At 37.7% G+C, this 20000-nt stretch overlaps 1 protein-coding gene, 1 long non-coding RNA gene and 1 pseudogene across 4 annotated transcripts in view; 2 read left to right on the forward strand and 1 right to left on the reverse strand.

Annotated features, from left to right (window-relative positions):
* The first annotated feature begins 14 nt into the window (after positions 1–14).
* Positions 15–14601, forward strand: LOC148716067 (galactose-3-O-sulfotransferase 2-like). 2 transcript variants are annotated; one of them, XM_088745142.1, is made up of 4 exons: positions 15–143; positions 3200–3243; positions 8855–8942; positions 10146–14601. In XM_088745142.1, exons 2-4 carry the CDS (start codon positions 3217–3219, stop codon positions 11240–11242), a joined length of 1212 nt encoding a protein of 403 aa, XP_088601268.1. In that variant the 5' UTR covers positions 15–143; positions 3200–3216; the 3' UTR covers positions 11243–14601. The 2 variants fall into 2 exon arrangements, with proteins under 2 accessions (XP_088601268.1, XP_088601269.1); XM_088745143.1 differs by lacking the exon at positions 15–143 and adding an exon at positions 220–235.
* A 1307-nt stretch (positions 14602–15908) lies between these two features.
* LOC148716068 (uncharacterized) lies at positions 15909–17331 on the reverse strand. Its single transcript, XR_015995362.1, has 2 exons — positions 17199–17331; positions 15909–16783 (listed from the first exon to the last, which is right to left on the reverse strand). It is a non-coding gene; the product is annotated as an uncharacterized LOC148716068 (long non-coding RNA).
* Positions 17332–17546: 215 nt separating this feature from the next.
* Positions 17547–20000, forward strand: part of LOC148716069 (uncharacterized) — a 3758-nt pseudogene continuing 1304 nt past the window's right edge. Inside the window, exons 1-4 of the transcript XR_015995361.1 lie at positions 17547–17845; positions 18322–18392; positions 18902–19008; positions 19683–19791. The product of XR_015995361.1 is annotated as an uncharacterized LOC148716069 (transcript). The remainder of the gene's footprint in view (positions 17846–18321; positions 18393–18901; positions 19009–19682; positions 19792–20000) is intronic.

Here is a 20000-nt window from a genome sequence, read left to right on the forward strand (position 1 = left end):
TGTATTAGTTGTTACGCCATGAACGCTTTATCTATGAGCGGCCATGAAGGGCCAATATTAAATTGTGTCAGGTTGTATTTCGCCGAGGTTGTGTAAGGGGGAAAAACAGTTTGTTTCTGTCACTACACCAAGCTTCTTTTCTGGTAAGCAAAATCGAATATCAATCTCTTTGTTCCACTGGACGAACAACATGATCACGCACGCGGCATTTAGCACGATTCGTCGAGCTTTACATGTAAGCCGACATGATTATGTTAATTTGTTAAATTGTGAGTGCTCTGTGGCGAGTAAACAGCCTCCTTTTTACGCACTCTTTCTCCTTTCTCCTCTTTTTCGATGGTAACGTCTATTTGGGATAATGAATTCTTTGTTCTTAATTCTAGAAATGCATGCGAAATCATTTGCCGTCGAACCGCACAATGATCATTATAGACCAGAAATGCTACGATTGAAAAAGGCTACGTTTTAAAATTCCGTGCACATACAGTCTAAGTTCTGCTAATGACTTTAACCGTTTAATTTTGTTGATCTGCTCTTCTTGTCACATTTTACTGATTCACTCGGGAGATGATAAAACGCGGAGCCCTACTCCATGGAGTACCCTATGGAGTACCTTAATGGAGTACCCCTAAAAATCATGTAGTGGTCAAGTAAAATATTTTATGAACGTGGGGAATCGTGTAGATGTACATATCCTAAAATATATCGAGCTCTCCGAATGTCACATTTCGATACAGTCCAGTTTTTTGGGGGACAGGTGACTACGGCTCTCAGTCTTACTGGTTCCTCCATTTTGGTTTTACCGCTGTGTAATGAGTCCTTTGACGAGAAGACAAACAACTCCATGTGATGAACAAAACCCACTGTTTCGATTTCTGCACGAGGTAAAATATTTAAGCTTACTGCATTTCCCAGATCAACAACCCCAGTCGGATTTATTTGCTGACCCGTTTTTTTTTTTTTTGGTTTGTTTACATACCTCAGTTTTATTGCGCTACAAATAGATGGGTGAGGAGAAGCTCAGTTTAAAGATAGGGATGACCTTTTTAAGTCTCAACCTACAAATGTAAGCTTGTATCCTCATCGTTTCGCACAATTAAGAAACCCATGAGGCCATCATGTGTTATTATTAGATGGAGAGCCACACTTATAAAGACGCCACACATAGACAGGTATTTTGGAAGATGTAAAACCCATTGCAGAATGAAGGTTGTCTGTCCTTTTGGCCTCTTGAAGATAATATGAAAATAGATGATAGTTGGCCTATTAACGATAACATTCATGGATGCTAGCTACAAGTAGCTACAGTAAAGCTTTCTGTTGGAAGTGTTCAGCAGTTTAATGTTAATTTCAAGATTGTGGTCAATTCGTGTACCACATTGAACTACGACAATCGGAGAGCTTACAAGCTCAAAATATATTCGAATTTGAGTTTATTTGAATTTAATTCATTCGTCATGGGAATGGTAGGAGTAAGGAACAGAACTTTTGTCCCAATTGAAACCAAACCCCTTTTGTACCCACCCATCCCACCCCAGGGGAGGACATCCATCCCACCCCAGGGGAGGACATCCATCACACAGTAATGTGCGTGGGAAATTAACGTCTCCTACCCCCAACCTTGCAGGAGACGGGACCTCCATTTATTCGTCCCAATCCGAGAAGACTAGAATATCTAACCATTTCTTGATGTTATAGAAAGGTAGCATATTCTTCTCAATTATTTTAAGACCTTGAGTGTTGGTCCGGCCAGGGCTCAAACCCCCAACCTCCCGCACAACAGTCCAGCGCACTATCCATTGGGCTAACTGGGCGGTGGTTTATCAGGATATGTACATCTAACCGATTCTCCATGTTCATAAAGTATTTTATTTGACTAATACATGATTGTTAGGGGTACTCCATCCAGGTACTCCATAGGGTACTCCATGGAGTAGGGCTCCATGTTTTGTTATCTCCCTATTCACTCTGAAGAAGTAACGCTCAAAACATCAGCTTCAAAACTCTTCATGGTGGCTTACATTATTAACTTAGTTTATGAAACCAAAATAACGCTGTTACCAGTTTCTTTAGAAAGGTAAACTCTTTATCGCTTTTTATTGCTTTGATTCTCACTCACTGCTTGAAGATTTCAGCAAGCCCTGTGGCTGAGCTGAGTGTCTGCGGCGCAGGCTCGACATGTCATGAGTAGACTAAATGCCCAGCAGTAAGAAATTTTCACAGAACTTCAAATGAAAGGTTCTTTCAAACTTCTTAAAAATATCAGATATTGGCTTAGAAATGTCAAGTGATTCCAAAAATTGATTTTTTGTTCATTGGACAAATTCTCCGAGCTTGTGCATTCGTTGATATCTCTCGGTGGTCAGCACTTCGAAATTCCACACAGTTAGAAATTTATACGCTTTTGTGGTTCGATAAACTCGATAAATTTGTCCACCAAAATCCAAAATAATTGTAGAATCACTTGGCATATTTAAACAAACATCGAATTTTCTCAGTAGGTTTACTTGAGGCTTTCTTGTTTCCCTCTATATTTACTGAACTTGAAGCTGTTCTGACGTAGGTTACCCTTACACCACAGTGGTCTCTAAGGCAATGCTCCATTACACCTGTTTTAATGAAACCAAGCTTTCTACTACGGGTTTAAATGTGCTCTTTAGTATGGTATCTCCAACCTTGACCACCGAAAAACCAACACAATTCCTTGAATCGCGTTTCTAAACCAACACCGAAAATACTCAATAGCTTTGTATTAAGTTTTCAGGGGCACTTTTGGTGGAAATTTCTAACTGCTGCACATTTAGTACATTTGAGACTGCACCTGGCTGCCAAGCATTTGGCCACAGCATTTCAAATAATTTGCCGGAATAAACAAAACCAAAACCTTACAAATTTCGAACTCCCATCACAATTATGTGCAAGTTTTTGAATTTGTAAGCGATTTTTTCAGCCAGTTCTGCCGGGTAAATTATCCCTTGGTTGTGGTATATACTATTTCTATGACAACATCATGATAATCGTGGGCGTTTTGCGCAAGCTGGTCTTGACCCGCTATGATTTGGCTGGCTGAGTGAGTTGTTGCAATTCAACAGATATTTTTTTGTTTTGTTTTGTAATTCTGCTTTCATTTCAGTTTGTAGTTTTCCTTGTCACACTAATGAGAAGGGACTGATTGTTCAATTCCTTTCCCTTTTTTTAGTTTGATTTTGCCGCAAAATGATTAACAGAATGAAGCTATTTCTGGTGAGTTCTAGAATATTTACATGGAGGATATAATAATGTGGCTAATGCCTCCTGTACGAGGCAAATTTATAAGTATGTTGTCGAGATCTGTAAGTGCTTTAGCGAGTGCAACAGTAAAATTTCGACCCCAACCCAACATTTTGACCTGATGTTTTCCGATGCTGCTTTTTTTTTCTTTTTTTTTTTTTTCCAGTTTGTCATTCGCACTCGATACAAAGCTTAGCTCTCTCCTTCTGTTCATTTATGTTTTTTTCGGATTGTAGATACTAGCACACAATGTTCTCAGTTCTCGGTTGCTGTGACAGTATGGAAGACAGAAGAAAGTGATAAACATCTCACAATCATTTCAGGAATGTGCGTGATTTAACACAAGTTTTCCTTGCAGAAGTAATATAGTGGGTGTGATCAGTATATCATGAAACTTGGGGGAGAATTTTTATCTCTGAAGAAAGAGCATTTTACCGTTTAAATCAGAAAATTGTGTAGATGTGTCGATATAATCGTTTCGGTTCTTGCCTTACGTGACACTACAGAACATCAATAACATATCGAGACAATTTCATGGTGGCATCCACTGACGCAATAATTGAAATCAAAAGTTTTCCTCTCAGAAATGTCTCAATAGATGTGATCTGCACATCAAATAAGGTTTGAGGAAACTTTATTCTTTGAAAGGGGAGCATTTTACTGTTTGAATGAACGACTTTTGCCAAAAAGGACCGCTTAATTTGTGAAGCTGGTATACCTTGAGTTATTCATGAGGATGATTTAACGGTGGATCGGCAGATAGGTGGAAGATCTTAAGATACAGAATGATGGAATATCCTAAAACGGAAGTCTCAAAAAGTTGAATTGCAATAAAATAAAAAAATTATTTGCAATTAACAGGCAAAATTAAAAGAAACAGGTAATAATTGTTGGAGCCTAGAGGAGAGGGGAACCATGATGCTTTTGAGCTAGTCCCTAACACGCAGGAAGATGAGTCACTGCATAAATTATATCAATATCTGTTTTCAGCAAAGTGTGCCGCAGCATTACTATCTTTTAAATACACTAGTATCTAAATATTATTACTTGTTACCTTTCAATTATGAGTTGAATGTTAATTAGAAAATATACTCTTGGATCATCTTTCTCCTGTGAAACAGGGTACTCATAAATACATGGGATGCAGCAAGTTTTCTGTTTTGCATGTGAGACAAATATTCTGCAAAACTACCCTCTTGCACCATTAAAACAACCTCTAGTTCTTTTCAATACCACAAAAACCATGCTTATACCAGTAGCAATCTACTGCGAAGGATCATGCATCATACGTATGTATGATTCTTTTAAATATTTGAAAAATTTGAGGTCAAGTATCTCCCTTTGCCAGAAAGCTGCAACTCTAATTTTAGTGCCCCTCAATAATCCATTATTTCATCTCTGAAAACCATCAAAAACATTTTTGGGCACTGCCCTCTTTTTGATGCCTTTTGAAATCTGCAACTGTGACAAGCTTCCCTCAACTACACCTGTCATGTAATTGTGACTCTAAGAATGCATTTACAAGGGATGTACGGATATGTACAGATGTATGCCCACCCCCAGAGTAACTGGTTAAATATCATTAAAGTGGGTATCTTCTCCAGGAAAACAGAAACCAGTTTGTGTTTCAGTTTTGGGGTAGACCCTTTGAACAGGCAAAGTTTCATAGAAGTCGGAGAAAGGGCATGTAGCACGACTGCCTGGTGCTTTTGTGGATGCACTGTTAACCTTAGAAGCCTTCGTAAATGCAGTAAACCATATTGTAAATGTGTAAATGTAGTAAAACTGTTCAGAGAGCTTTTTATGTGATCACTTGCCTTGCTTTCAGCTTGTGATTCCTTTCCTTTGTGTTTTCCCAACTTCCAGTGAGACTTGATTCCATTACAGAGCCCAGAAAAATGTGCGCTATTGCTTAATTGTTGTGTTCACTTTTGATTACCCTGCTACGTGTGCTGTAAAATACTAAAAATGGCTGACTGTGATGAATGTCTGATGCAGATGGGAAATATCAGGGTGCTTCAATCTACAGTAGTGATGCATGAAACAATGAGTATTATTGATATTTTGCCTTACTACATCACTGATAGTGAGGGAAGTAATGTGACTTGGAGCTATTCTTGATTGTGAGGTCTTAAAGATTAAAAAATCAGGAATTATCAATCCTTTCGAGATTTTAGTTTGGTTCGTTGTTAAAGAAGGTGAATACTTATCTTTTCACAAATGTTCAGTCTGAGAGAGTTTTTTCTCTTGTGATATAGCAAGTTTGAATTTCTAAGCTTTTGTGTGACACCGTATTTAAATGGCAGCTAAGAACCCTGTCATGTAGGTTTAAAAAAGTGACTTATCTGCTGAGATTTTGCAATCTGAACAGTCCTTCAGAAGAAGATTAAAGGCTATGTACATATGACATATGTTTTTGTTAGCTTCTGGCCACCATACTTGTGCCCCCCATCAGAGGGGCATGTACAAACATGAAAAGCCGTATAGATTTGGGCGAAACATTTCTTTGAATATCTAGGCAAAAAACATCACACAGACCTGAATCTTTGTCATACTTTTTGAATAGTCATCTTTTTTTGCATTGTTTCTTGACTTTATTTGTTGTGAGAATATTTAAAAGGCAGGACTTAAAATGTTTGTTTTGGTTATAGCTTGGTCCATTTTAGTATACTCCATTAGGGTAGTGATTGGACTGCAGTCTGTGTTTTGTCCATCACCATTGATGGGAATTATGATAATAACAAATCTTGTTGTTTTGTTGGCCTTAATATATATAAAATTTCAATTGTCTTTCGGTCAGTAAGTCTCTAAGAATGTTAACTTTAAAATATATATTACCAAGGTGGAGGTAGGCACTAGCTAGCTAACATTATGTCACTTGAGATAGAATAAATATATGAAAATCATATATTTTGAACTGCGGTATTTGATACGTATGATGGACGATCCTCGCAGTAGATAGCGCTATTTGAGCAATAGCGAAATTCAGACCTGAAAAAAATCAGGCCTGTACGGGACTCGAACCACTGACCTCTGCGATACTAGTGCAGCGCTCTAACCAATTGAGCTAACAAGCCAACTGAGAGCAGGCCGTTAAGTTGATTCGTAATGAACCCGTGAAAGTGATAAATGAGATAGAATAAATATATGAAAATCATATATTTTGAACTGCGGTATTTGATACGTATGATGGACGATCCTCGCAGTAGATAGCGCTATTTGAGCAATAGCGAAATTCAGACCTGAAAAAAATCAGGCCTCAGTTGGCTTGTTAGCTCAATTGGTTAGAGCGCTGCACTAGTATCGCAGAGGTCAGTGGTTCGAGTCCCGTACAGGCCTGATTTTTTTCAGGTCTGAATTTCACTATTGCTCAAATAGCGCTATCTACTGCGAGGATCGTCCATCATACGTATTATGTCACTTACAAGCTACTTTTGTGTTATATATTGTAGACCTTGAGATACCCACTGATACACTGACTTTACAGCTACACTGTAGATGTTGAGATAGCCACTAACATAACAACTTAATGGCTACCTTCGCAATGGTGTATTGTAGCCCTTTTTTTAACTATGTTATAGTTACTTTATAGTGTTTTCCTGTATTCACATTTGAGAGGATTCCTCTGAGATTCCTCAGAGAGATTCCTCTCTCTTTTTTTGTTCTTGATAAAATAATGAACTAACTGATGCATACATCCAACTCCTCAGGGAGATTCTTTTTACCACTCTCTTTTTTGCAAACAGTACAAAAAAAACAAAAAAAAAATTAGAACAATGTGGGGCTCATGCAAGGTCTTCTTCTACTTATTTTTGTTTTTTTTTTTGTTGAGCAATGAGTTTGGCAACATATCAAGTTTTTCCAGCAGAATACATTAATTTTTTATCTTTTAGTATGGAGGTGTTTTTTGCCTTCAACAAAAAACTGACCCTGAAATTTGGTTCTTTAAGTTGGACATATGAACACAGTTTTGGTGTGGGGGGAACTGTGATGTGACCAAACCCATCTGTAAAAGTTCAAATACCAGGGGGGGAGGGATGTTGAAGTTTCAAAGTGATCAAAACATTACTTTGTCAAAGGGGCTGCTGTAAAAGGCATCACTGCAAAAGGGGCAATTTGTTTTTTAAGCTTAACAATTGTGATCTTGTCGCATTGAAGGTAACATGATTTTTTCACTCGTAAAGATATATTTTTGTTCAAAAGGTCACCTTGTATTTCATTGGTGTTTCATAAATGAAGGTATATGATGCATTGCAAGAGACATTAGCCTTATTGTTTGCATTTGAACCCAGGAGCCTAAATATTGCAACGAGAATTTTAATTTTTAATCCTTACTTTTAATTTTAATCTTAATTTTTATATACAAATTTTGAACTTATTCTTTTATATATTTGTGTTTTATTATTGAATCAGATGTAATTTGTAATCTACAAATTTTCAGTGTGAAATATTCAGTTGTAAAGCACCACGAGCCTATCGATGCGGCACTGTAGAAATCCTTTTTATTAGGATCAAAATTTTCAGTTCAAAACAGGCATGTGTTAAATTGTTTTTGAGCAAGAGTCTTGAATTTCATTTGCCTCTTTCTAAGTGGTGATCTAAATGCAGGAATTCATTAGGGCCTCTTGACCATTCCCCCTCTCCATTAAAATGTTCCCTTTTGTTCACTTACAATCCCAGTCTTCTTTCTTTGGAATTCCCCCCATCTCAAAGAATGTCTTTACATTGAATTGCAAATCAACCACTGCTACTGGATTACATGACATAGTAGTCTTGAGGTAAATCCATGCATTCTGATTTGTTCCTATGTCATTGGATTTTGCTGTACAGAGTGTTTCCCCAGAAAAGGTCATAAGCCGTTTATTTTTGTTCTTAAAGGGCTGCAAATTGAAAGTAAACAAGTTAAGTCCAAGTGACCTATATTCAACTACTTACTTAAACCTGGCTTGCTTGAGCAGCAGCTAGGAATGATGACTCTCACTTGTTTTAGTATAGAATTTTATTTGGTAACAAAATTGTTGACACATTGATCTTTTCAACCCCCTATTACTTCAATTTTATTTCTTTTTCCCTTGTTTAGTTGACCCAATCCCCCCCTCCCTTCCAAAACAATGTTGTATTGCGATTCCATGAACTTTCAGCCAACATTGAATGTGGGAAGGAGGTCTATTAAGGATTAGGAGTGTGGTAGAAACAGGACTATTATAAACTTCACACATATAGAACTCTTCAAATATGATTTGTCAACTAATTGTGACAGTGATTGTCACTGCACTTGGTCCCTACTGCCATGACCTTTGGGCAAATAATCTTTAGTTTAGCCCTTGTGCTTGGAAGTTAGTATTAGAATGCTATATTGTTTGTGCACTGTATCAACTTGTACAAGAGAGGTAGGAACTGAGTACAACTGAGTATCGATGAATGGTCAGCAAAGCCTAGTGAAATGCTGTGGGTAACCTTGAAATGGACTGGTAATCCTATTCATGGGTTGTTAGAGATACAATTAGTCACTTCATGTGACCATGGACAGGGGTTGATCATGCATATACGAGACTAAATTTTCACCTTTTTATTTTGTACACAGATATTGATTATCGCCCTCTCAGTTGTGTTAATAATTACAGCAGTTATTCAATTGCAATTAATTCCGTCAGTGCAAAGACATGTACCAGGTAAGATTGTAAAGACTCAAAGAGCTGTACACCAACTGAATTTTATTAATAAACCAACTGTTTAATCTTTATTTTGTTATGACTATGTTGCTTAAAGTTTTTGTAAAGCTTTGCAAATTTGATTGTTTTCACTTTGTTTTCACTTTTCACACCACCTCCCAGTTAGCTCAATGGATAGAGCGCTGGACTGTTGTGCGGGAGGTCGAGGGTTCGAGCCCCAGCCGGACCAACACTCAGGGTCTTAAAATAATTGAGAAGAATTTGCTACCTTTCTATAACATCAAGAAATGGTTAGATATTCTAGTCTTCTTGGATAGGGACGAATAAATGGAGGTCCCGTCTCCTGCAGGGTTAGGGGTAGGAGACGTTAATTACCCACACACGAGATTACTGTGTGATGGATATCCTCCCCTGGGGTGGGGGGGGAGGTGGGTGTTTTAGGGGGCCACTAGGGAGAATGCTTTAAAGTAATTGGTGTCACCCTCTTAAAATAAAAGTTAGTATTATTATTACTTTATGATGAACCCTTTGGCACTTATTTTTGATGGTGAATTCTCCCCTCTAACTGCTGCACAGTTCCTAGTAAGTTAGTCATGAGATTTTGGTGGTAGATCAAGATCACAACTTGTACTTGATTAGTTTAAGTGTTCTCATTACCTGTTTCCTGGAAGATGTATGGATATTATAGGAAGAAGTTACGTGTTCAGTAATCACTTGTGGGAGTTGAGTGGTTAAGGTCAAGCGCTGACTTAAGATTAATATGTAAGACACAAGAGCAGAGGATCCAGGCTTGGTCTCTACCTGGATTACTGTGGAACTGACACATTGTCACAGAAACCTGTGAACACGCCATGGGGGGGGGGGGGAGGGGTGACAACGGAAGTATGCTCCAGAAACCGTTTGATTTTAATCTCAGTCATTGAGAGTATTTTTATATAATTTCCTTTCTGCCATCCTTGTGCTTCAAAAACTGTCTTTACATGTGCTAAATAATTAGCCTTTTAATGTTGCTATTTGAAACTAGCATGGCCACGGACACAAAAACTTGTGGTCCTTTTAATAAGACTGCCTTTTAGTGAAGCCCCTTACGTAAGTTGCAAGTTGAACTCAATTGCAAGCTCATGAAATACAGCACAGTACCAAAAACTACTTAGTGAGACTTACACCCACCAAAACCTCTAACAAACTAATTTTTTTTTTCAGAAGAATCAAGTATAGAAGCAACCACCAATTGTCCCCCAGAACAACACGTTCTTTTTCTCAAGACACACAAAGCAGGTTCAAGCACATTGGCGAACATTTTCTTTCGTTATGGCGATTCTCGCAATCTTTCCTTTGTTCTTGGCTCGGACACGCTGATTGGATGGCCGACGCGATTCCGAATTGGACAAGCTCTTGCTTTCGATGGAACTCGGCCGAATTTTCTTTGCAGTCACACAAGATTTAATAAGAAAGCTATGAACCATTTGTTTCCTAGAGACGCCAGCAAATACGTGACGATCGTTAGAAACCCCGTCAAACAGTTCGAGTCAGCTTTTAACTACATGGAAATCGGGAGAAAGTTTGGTTTTGGGGGAAACTCAACAGAATCATTGAAAGCGTTTCTAAGGAATGGAATTAGTTTCAGCGACATAAGAAAATCAACTTTAGCCAGAAATCCACAAATGTTTGATCTGGGTTTGGATTTCAAGTTTTATCAGGATGCCAAAGCCATTAAAGAGTACATTGAATTCCTGGAAAAGGAGTTTGATTTGGTTTTAATTGCAGACTATTTTGATGAATCTGTGGTTCTTATGAAGCGATTACTTTGCTGGGAATTGGAAGAAATACTTTTTGTAAAAACCAATGAACGGCTAGACAAGGATAAAGCCGCTGAACTGTCAGATGATACAATAGAGAACATTAAACGGTGGAACAAAGCCGACATGTTGCTCTACGAACACTTCAACCAAACTCTTTGGTGGAGAATAGAAAAAGAAGGAAAAGGCTTTCACGACGACCTAGCGAACTTTCGTCGAATGAAACAAGAACTTAGAACAAAATGTTTTGAAGAAAAACCAAGTATGCAGTTAATATATGGCAACAAGTATGCTAAAGGTCTCACTTTAAGATCGGATTTGCCTTCTGATTTAAAACAAAAATGCGGAAGAATGACGCGAACTGAAAATGATTATCTGGCGTATTTAAGGAACAAGCGAATTGCAAAATTAGTGGGTGTTCACGACGCAGCGCCAAATGAGGATGATCAAGAAAAAGTTAGTTGGGACGCGGCGAGCGATTATAAATATGTTCATGTATAAATTTAGCCAACTTGTATGGAAGGGTCGATGTAAATTATTACCGTTGTTGTAATTTGAATTTTGTAATTTTACTAACTTATTTTATCATGGATATTTAAAAAACGAGAGAATTTTGAGACAATAGAGATGCCTTGTGGATATTCATGAAGAAGGAATTTTGCTTTCTAAAACCAATTGCAATTTCTACTTTAGGTTCTGCAAAATTCAGTGTAGCTTGTCTTTGCTCTGTTTTAATTATTTCAGTTGATGTGATTGGAGAGTTTTCAACTGAGTGTTTTTCCCGATATTCATGAAGATGGAAATTTGCTTTCTAAAAGCAATTGCAATTTTGCAAACTTATCTGCGCTATCTTTTAATTATGTCAGTTGATGTGATCGAACAGTTTTTCAGTTGTGTGTAGAAAGTGACTGAATATTGCATTGGTTTCTCTTTACTTCATTCTGTGATTGGTCCAATAAACTCGCACCACTCTCACAATCAGTCAAGTGCAAGACTAACATTGATCGCGACATTGACGCTCTCGTTTTCCCGCGCTTTAGACAGTCGACTTTTTGTTTCAGTTTTCATTGGCTGCCGCTGATAATTTCCTTTTTTCTGACTAGCCGATGTGATCACTTTGGTTTTGTATTCCTACGCTCTATTGAACTAAATCAAACACCCCAATGTTGTTGTCACACTTATGCGACCCCACGTTGTAAGACAAATAGGTTTAATAATAGCTTTTTTATATACATATATATTATATCCTCTTGGATTAAGGCTGGTAAATTTCTTAATTACTTTACATTTATATTGCCAAATTATATCCTTTATACTTAGTTTTCCTTAGGTTTACTTATATCGATATTTATTGAATTCTTGCCTACATATTCAACCATATGGCAGTAAAGTATTATTAATAAGAAAGTACTTATCTACCTATCCATCGATCATCTATTCATCTATCTAAAAAGATTGTTCACCTCAATGTTGGTGAGGGTGAAAGTCTCTCCAGTGGGTGAGCGTACGATTGATATCGCTTTGGGCCAAGGAACGCTGTGGTGAGCCTTTTGCTGCAGGATCTACCAGAGGAAGTGGGTAATAAGTGGTTGGTTTAGGTGTTTCACTCGTTTTGCAAGAATTTTTGCCCCTTCAATAGCACAGTTTTCGCAGTTGTCTGGCAAAATGTGGTAGGCATATTGTTTGTTCTGGAGATACCAGTCCGTCGTCCTCTACTATTTTGGCCACGTGGCAAAGTTTTTTCCTTTTTCCATTTGGAAATCGGGGTTTGTTTGGCGATGGCAGGTTATTAACGCAAAGTGAACACGTTTTATAAACATTTACCATCACTACCTCTATACTAGTTAATTTTTGTGTGGCTTACACAAAGGGTGTAGCTCCATAACGACACGATCGGATTTATTAATTTGTCGACGAGAGTCGAACGCATGTCACGTGGTCTAGTGTCGTAAGGCGTATTAGTCTGAGTCAGCCATCTTGAAGTTGAAGTTCATTTATTTGTTTAAGCAGGTTGATTAATTGGCAGCTGTAATAGCTGATGTGGACCTGCTGTCCTAACCCACCCATCCCACCCCAGGGGAGGACGTCCATCACACAGTAATCTCGTGTGTGGGAAATTAACGTCTCCTGCCCCAACTCTGCAGGAGACGGGACCTCCATTTATTCGTCCCTATCCGAGAAGACTAGAATATCTAACCATTTCTTGATATTATAGAAAGGTAGCAAATTCTTCTCATTTATTTTAAGACCTTGAGTGTTGGTCCGGCCGGGGCTCGAACCCTCGACCTCCCGCACTACAGTCCAGCGCTCTATCCATTGAGCTAACCGGGAGGCGGTTAGCTCAATGGAGGCGGTTGGTTATAAGCGTGGTATCGAGTAATTTTTTAGTTTTTTTTTTTAAAAAAGTAGCTATGTTCGCGTAAAGATTGGTTTATTTTGGTGAAGTGTAATCTGATCAGCGCAATTTGGTGTATCTCTAAGCAATCTCGCTGCGCTCGTTTGTTTGTTTTACACAACGTGTGAATAAAAATCGTACGCGCTCACCAACCGTGAAATAACCTATAAGTATAAACTGTATAAATATATACCTATTTATAGTGATATCAATATACAGAATAACACATGTATACAAAAATGTATAAACTGTATAAATACACTTATAAGTATAGCGATATCAATATACAGAATATACACATGTATACAAAAATTGTATATAGTGTATATTCACCCTGTGTCCATTTTATAAAGTTTATATTCTGTATAAAGTGTATATAGTGTCTATTAGGGTATATAGAGTATAGAAGTGAACTATCACAGGACGAATGTTCTTATTTCAGTGCCTTTAGGCAAAATCTAAAGCAGTCTTAAAGGTTGAGTAAAGCTTTAATCGTCTTTAATTGTCAAATGAAATATCCGAAAGCTAACTCTAACCTTTAATGAATCTTTAATTGAACATAAGTTTAACTTTAGTAGCGCAAATCTTTCAGTATCCTTTAAGTGGTTTCTTTTTTGGCACAAAAGAGGGTGTTTCATTAAAATACATTTAAGTTGACTTTAAGGTGAGATTTAAATGAGTATAGCTGTTCTGACATCTTTAATTCATGCATTAAAGATAGTCTCATTGTAATCTGAACTGTCAACAGAAAATTCATCACAAATCAGCCAACACTTGCACTGATGAGCCAGAAGAGCAAATTTTGTTTTACGTGCAGCAACGTGAGCTCACAATTCTTTCTGGGGTCGAAACATCTTATTGAAAGCGACGGTTTCATTTTTGCATCTCCTTTAAAGAGCGCATGGAGTGCGATGACAAGAAAGGACATGTTTTCTGCGCGCGCTTTAATGGCTTCGAATCACGTTCAACTTTCGAAAGGCATAAGCGGAAAGAAATTAACAGATACTTTCGTGGCGACTTCAAATACCCGTGATTTCACGAAATTTCAAGTTCATCTGACTATGAAGGTTAGTTAATTTGAATATAAAAAAAGTCATGTGTATGTATTTATACATACCTACATATATCTTTACGTCTTTAATTATTACATGAGAACATAACTGCTATTGAACGTTGCTTGAGACGATTAACATTGAAACTTCCTCGCACTCAGTCCCTGAAGATTTTTTGAGATCGGAGTTGTCTACTGCCTGTGGGGGCATGGACGCCCCATTGAGAAAGTACCTTCGTACACTATTGCGGCAAGTTTGTAATGTTTCTGGTTCATATTATTTGCCTTTGTTTTCTTTTGTCGTGTGGCTTATTTCTTTCTCCGTATTAAATGTAAGGCTTACAATCTTTCTCCTTTCCAGGAATATTGATTAAAAAGCCTGAGGTTTGAATCCTCACATGCGTCCACCCAGAAGTTTGTCTTTCTGCTCTGCTATAAGAACGTTTGGTAGCGATGTTAAATAAATTGAGGTTTGAATCATCACAAAGGTCCACACAAATTTCTTCCTCTGCCCAGCTGATAGAGCAGATGTTCCTTATGAATATTGACCCAGCTCTTACTTTTTTTTGTCTTCCAGCTGATAAGGTGATGCGCAATTTTTCTGAGATAATTGATTTTTGACTGATATGATATAAACAATTAGTTCTCGTGGCCCCTCTCAAGTTAAGCTACAGTCACCATTCCGTTCTGCAAATGCCATAATTTTTTAATGTTGTTCAGTTAAAAAGCAGATACTCTCCAACCTGGCTTTAGTCTTTTTGTATTCCTTTGACTTTGAATGTCAAGGGTGCCGGAGAAAAGTAAATCCCCGCTTGAACACAGACACAGTCCTCTGGTGGTTACAGCCGAGAACCGACTTGTCTAGCCTCCGGGTTTGAGACCTATTTAACGGCTCAGTGCTCGTATCAATCAATGAAAATAAAAAAATCATAAAACATAAAAATAAAAACGATACGGATACATCATTGCCGAGGTACCAGAGGGTAAGAACAAAGTATGGGCAATCTGCACTGCACCTCTCCTCGAGACGCGAAAATAGACAAGCACTGAGAGGAGCGCACGAAACTCTCCTCACAGCTGGGATCACCTTCTCTAGGCTGACTGCAGGAGGTTCGAATCCTCGCAAGGGACACAGATTGCAATGGTTTTTCTTTCACTATCCTATAGATGATACCATTAGCTTTCTGTGATCCATCTTGTCTGCTGGGAATGAAATGTCTTCTTCTGAAACACTATCCTCAAGCTGAAAAAGAAGTGTGCTTGAACTAAATTTGCAATAGCTATAAACTGAAGCTAAACTCAAGTATTTGTTCCTGACAAAATTCCATGCAAGTGTGACGTAAATTTGACATTTGCTTTACATTTACCTTGCTCATTGAGCAAAGCTGTTCATTTGCTATAAATTTGCATTGGGATCTAACAAAAAAAGAAATAAAAACCCTTATTTAGTGGCCATTTGCCAGTTCCCTGAGGGTGGCCCATTTACTGGGTTCAACTGTATTCAGAATAAAATTTAATGTAAATGAAACTGGAATTAAATGTGATTGATCTATTTACCTTTGCTAGAAATCCAAGGGAAATAATAATTCAGGCCACAGGCCTGCCAATCATCCACTTAGAGGCTGATTACATGAGTCAGGCTGGCCTGCCCACATAATGCCATCCTAGCAAACAGTGAACTCGGCTCATGTAATCCACCCTTACTAAAACAACTAATCGGACAAACAAAAGTGGCAGGCCTCTGCCTACCACAGACATAACATTTTATTTTCATAAACACTGCGAACATATATTGCACAAAACTAACAAATTATTTTGACTTCGGCCGAACAAATTGTCTACAATATAAATAATGTGTTCTATAGCTCATGTCTCCAAAAGTCAAGTCACAATAAATCCTAAGAAACTGTCATTTACAATTAAACTGAATAAATAGCTTTATTAATCAAAAGCATTGGTATGCAATTAAAGAATGGGTAAAAGAAAGACTTCTGTCACTTGAAAGCACTGATTTACAAGATGTGCCACTTTTTCACCTGCCAACTTACAAAATGCCATTGAGAAAGCTTTCTACACCCATGTTACTGTCACAATAAATGGGAATTTCAGAGAAATAATTCAAACAATAAAAATGAATACGTAATAGTTTGTGTTTCCAGCACTCTATAAAGGCAACAAAAAATAACTGTCTGTATCAAGCATTACTATAATGAGGTTAGCACTTTTGGTTATTCTCTGTAGTTGGTCTTTTTCTTTCTTTTTTTTTTTTTTTGTATATGTATTGTGAAATTTTTATTTTCATGGATCAGTGTAAATTTTGTTTCATATATACAAACAATGTTATTTGTGGAAATCTCCCTATGAAGCTGACAGACAGTATTGATTTTACAGAAATACATATTAATCTGTTGACTTCGTCCAAAGCTTCAATTCATACAGGGTGACAATTTTACATACACATTGGCAGTACAACAAAAGCACTGACTGACAAGATGTGCCATCTCATCATCTGCCAACCTATGATGTGCCATCGAGAAAGCTTTCAGTGCCCTTGTGGGAAAAAGTCTTGGCAGGAAAAGAGCAGATTCCTCACTCCCTGAAAAAAAAAAATACAGAACCTAAGAAACAGTGAACAGCTTCAAGTATTTAAGCTAATAGCGCTATCTACTGCGAGGATCGTGCATCATACGTATCTAATACCGCAGTTCAAAATATATAAACTTCATATATTTCATTGTATCTGATTTATCACTTTCACGGGTTTATTACGAATCGACTTAACGGCCTGCTCCCAGTTGGCTTGTTAGCTCAATTGGTAGAGCGCTGCACTAGTATCGCAGAGGTCAGTGGTTCGAGTCCCGTACAGGCCTCATTTTTTCAGGTCTGATTATCGCTATTGCTTAAATTAGCGCTATCTACTGCGAGGATCGTGCATCACACGTAAATTTCCTGTGTTACAAGATATCCTTGACCTACACACGGCTAGATTTTCAGATATATTTTTAACTAACCCTTTTGAAACTTTGGTATCGGTATGAAGCTGTTTACTTGAACAAGTAGAGTTCGAACGTGTAGTTCGTGTTTTCCAGCCTTTCTGTTTCCTTGCTTCCAATTACACTCGAGTCTTCATTTGTACTGGCCAGCGTTAGCTAGGCACAGTACGATAAACATCACAACGAGGCAATATGTCAACAGGAGGTCGTTGTTTGGTTTTAGAAATATTAATTCGCGCGCTTTTTTGAACCTCAATATTCCGTTTGACTACTTTGTTAACAAAGCATCACAAAGCATCCGAGAGAAGCACTTGTAGTGTGGTTATTTTACCGTTAATTCGTAGTTAAAGCAAGTAAGAAAAGAATATGGCGGAAAGACGATTGCACGATCAAAACCATGATGTGGTTCCAGCGGCGAAAAAAGGAATAAAGTGTCCGACGATTGCATTGTGCTGCTGGAGGAGTTGATCCGGAGCAATCACGCTCTGGCGAGCGAAAATGTAAAGCTTCGGCAGCAGCAAGAGCGCAGCAACAAAGAACACTCTGAAGCGCTTCAGCGGATCGAGGGCCGTCTTCAAACTGTTGATAATAATGCAGCCAACGTCCGTCGGCGCCAAAACAGAAGACAAAGGCGAACGACGGTAGTAGTTCCACCGGCTTGTCGAGTGAGTAAAAAAACATAACTGATAAGCATGAATAATGTGATATGTGTTCATAATTTGCTTGAATCAGTTCTGTTTCGTGGAAGATTTTCTTTTATGTTGAGTAGATGTTTGGCGCGCGAATTATATGCATAATTAACTTAATTATTTCGGCGGTAATCATTTGACATGATTAGATGTGGTTACATTTACTTGATAATCCTTTACCATAAACAGGTCTACCAGAAAAGTTTTTTTCCTCCCTTTTGTTTCAACGAGAATTATCTAGTATGAAAATTCATTTAATCATTTTTTCTCTTGGACCCTTTTGACCTTGCCTGTTTTATTCACATAGATGGGTAAGGTTAATTTTTAATTGTGCTTGTGTCGATTGCTCTACATCATCTAGCCTTCAAACAACCAGGGTTTTTAAAAAGCGTGAGAGTAGAAATAGGACATACTTGACAAACCGATTGTTGAATTTTTTTTCATTCTTTTAGAGAACTGTGAGGAGAATGTACAAACTCCTTTTGAAAAAAGATGACTTTAGTGGTTTCTATCTTGACGAAGAGTGAGTAATATGTTTTTAGATTCAGAGATATTTTACTTTATCTTGATTGAGCGAGGAAATCCGAGTCTAAGCTGCTGCTTGAAATATTGAGATGTTATGTGAACACCTTATGGTGGTTACAGTCGAACCTCGATTATACCGGACTTTTCGATTATCCGGACTTTTTCTCTGGTCCCGTTTTTTTTATGATTATTAATGAGCTTTGATCTTCCAAACTTTATGAGGAAAAAAAATTCAGAGATTATGTCTAAATTCAGGAAAAGTGCGTTTAAAACATTGCCTCCTCCGCTTTCAAAAGATCGAGCACTCGGAGAGTCATCAAAGCAGATTTTTATCTTCATCTCTTTTGTTTACATTATTGTCTCATTAATATTCATATTTTCGATTATCCTGACTGATTACCTAAGTCCCAACAGGTCCGGATAATCGAGGTTTGACTGTACTTTTGTCTTAGTGTTAATATTGTTACTACAGAATACCAGGCTTAATTGTATTTGTTTTTGTCTTAGAATAAATTCTGACAGCAACAACATCCTTTTTGAGCGGACAATAGAGCAGGCAATACATCAACAAGGAGGACCTGAAAAGTGTCCTTGGACAAAAGAAGTCATAGAAGGTAGCTACCAATAATCATAGCACATGCATTTCACTTTTACTGGGGTGTCATTACATTTTGTGGGTGAGCATAAGGATTTTGCACTCAAGCATATTGATGCATATCTCCTTTATAACAACTTGAGTTTTATTGAAGGCCTTGGCTTGAAAACATCCAGGCAAAATTTTGCTCAAAGTTGGTCGATTTGTCTATTGTCCAGCCCTTAATGATACCCCTGCTTTTAGTCTCTACCATCAATTCGTGTCTTTTACCACTTTCCCCTCAACATAAATGTCATCATAAAACTAGCATTCAAAAACACAGTTAGATACCCTGAAACCTCTAATGAGCACCTTCATTACATGGTCAAATTTAGGACTGGGGGGGGGGTGCATTTTATAGTTTTTCCTAACTTACATATTAACTTTCCCAAATGTTACAGAAATTTAAATATGTTGCAAACTGAAATTTTCAGGTTTATTTCTTGTCTCTAGATCTGAGACACTTCAGTGTGGATCCTCAAAAAAGCATACTTTACACCTTAGCAATGAATCACTAAGGACATACTAACTTGGCAGATATTCTAAGGTGGCCTGCCATAAATTATTATAAATTTGAACATTGTCATTAATTTATGTGGGAATCTTTTTACAATCAGCTTCTCATGGCATTTTCATAATCATTTCTTTAAACAGCTGCTTTACAAATATATTTCAAATATGTGTGAAAACACAGAAACTGAAGAGTGGTAACCACTATGAGGCTCATAAACAAAAAACCTGGAAGAGTGGTCTCCAAAGAGAGGTATTTATTGGCTAGGATACTATTTTGAACATTTTACTTTTCATATACCCTGCTGTTCACAAATGATGGGGTCCGACAGATGTTCAATGTTACCAGACTGAGTACACCCTCAAGTACACTTGATCAATGGGAGGGAAGCTATTTCCCATTGAATGTCTTTATTTTGGCACTTCAAAATTGGATGGCTTTGAATATAGACACATCTAAGG

The sequence above is a fragment of the Stylophora pistillata genome, chromosome 14, assembly GCF_964205215.1.
Source record: "Stylophora pistillata chromosome 14, jaStyPist1.2, whole genome shotgun sequence".
Lineage (NCBI taxonomy): Eukaryota > Metazoa > Cnidaria > Anthozoa > Scleractinia > Pocilloporidae > Stylophora > Stylophora pistillata.

Bases quoted from the DNA above. Each gene is read 5' to 3' on its own strand.
- LOC148716067 (XM_088745142.1), top strand. From the start codon at position 3,217: ATGATTAACAGAATGAAGCTATTTCTG. The intron at 3,244-8,854 runs GTGAGTTCTAGA...TTTTGTACACAG, and splicing joins ACAGAATGAAGCTATTTCTG to ATATTGATTATCGCCCTCTC. The intron at 8,943-10,145 runs GTAAGATTGTAA...TTTTTTTTTCAG, and splicing joins AGTGCAAAGACATGTACCAG to AAGAATCAAGTATAGAAGCA.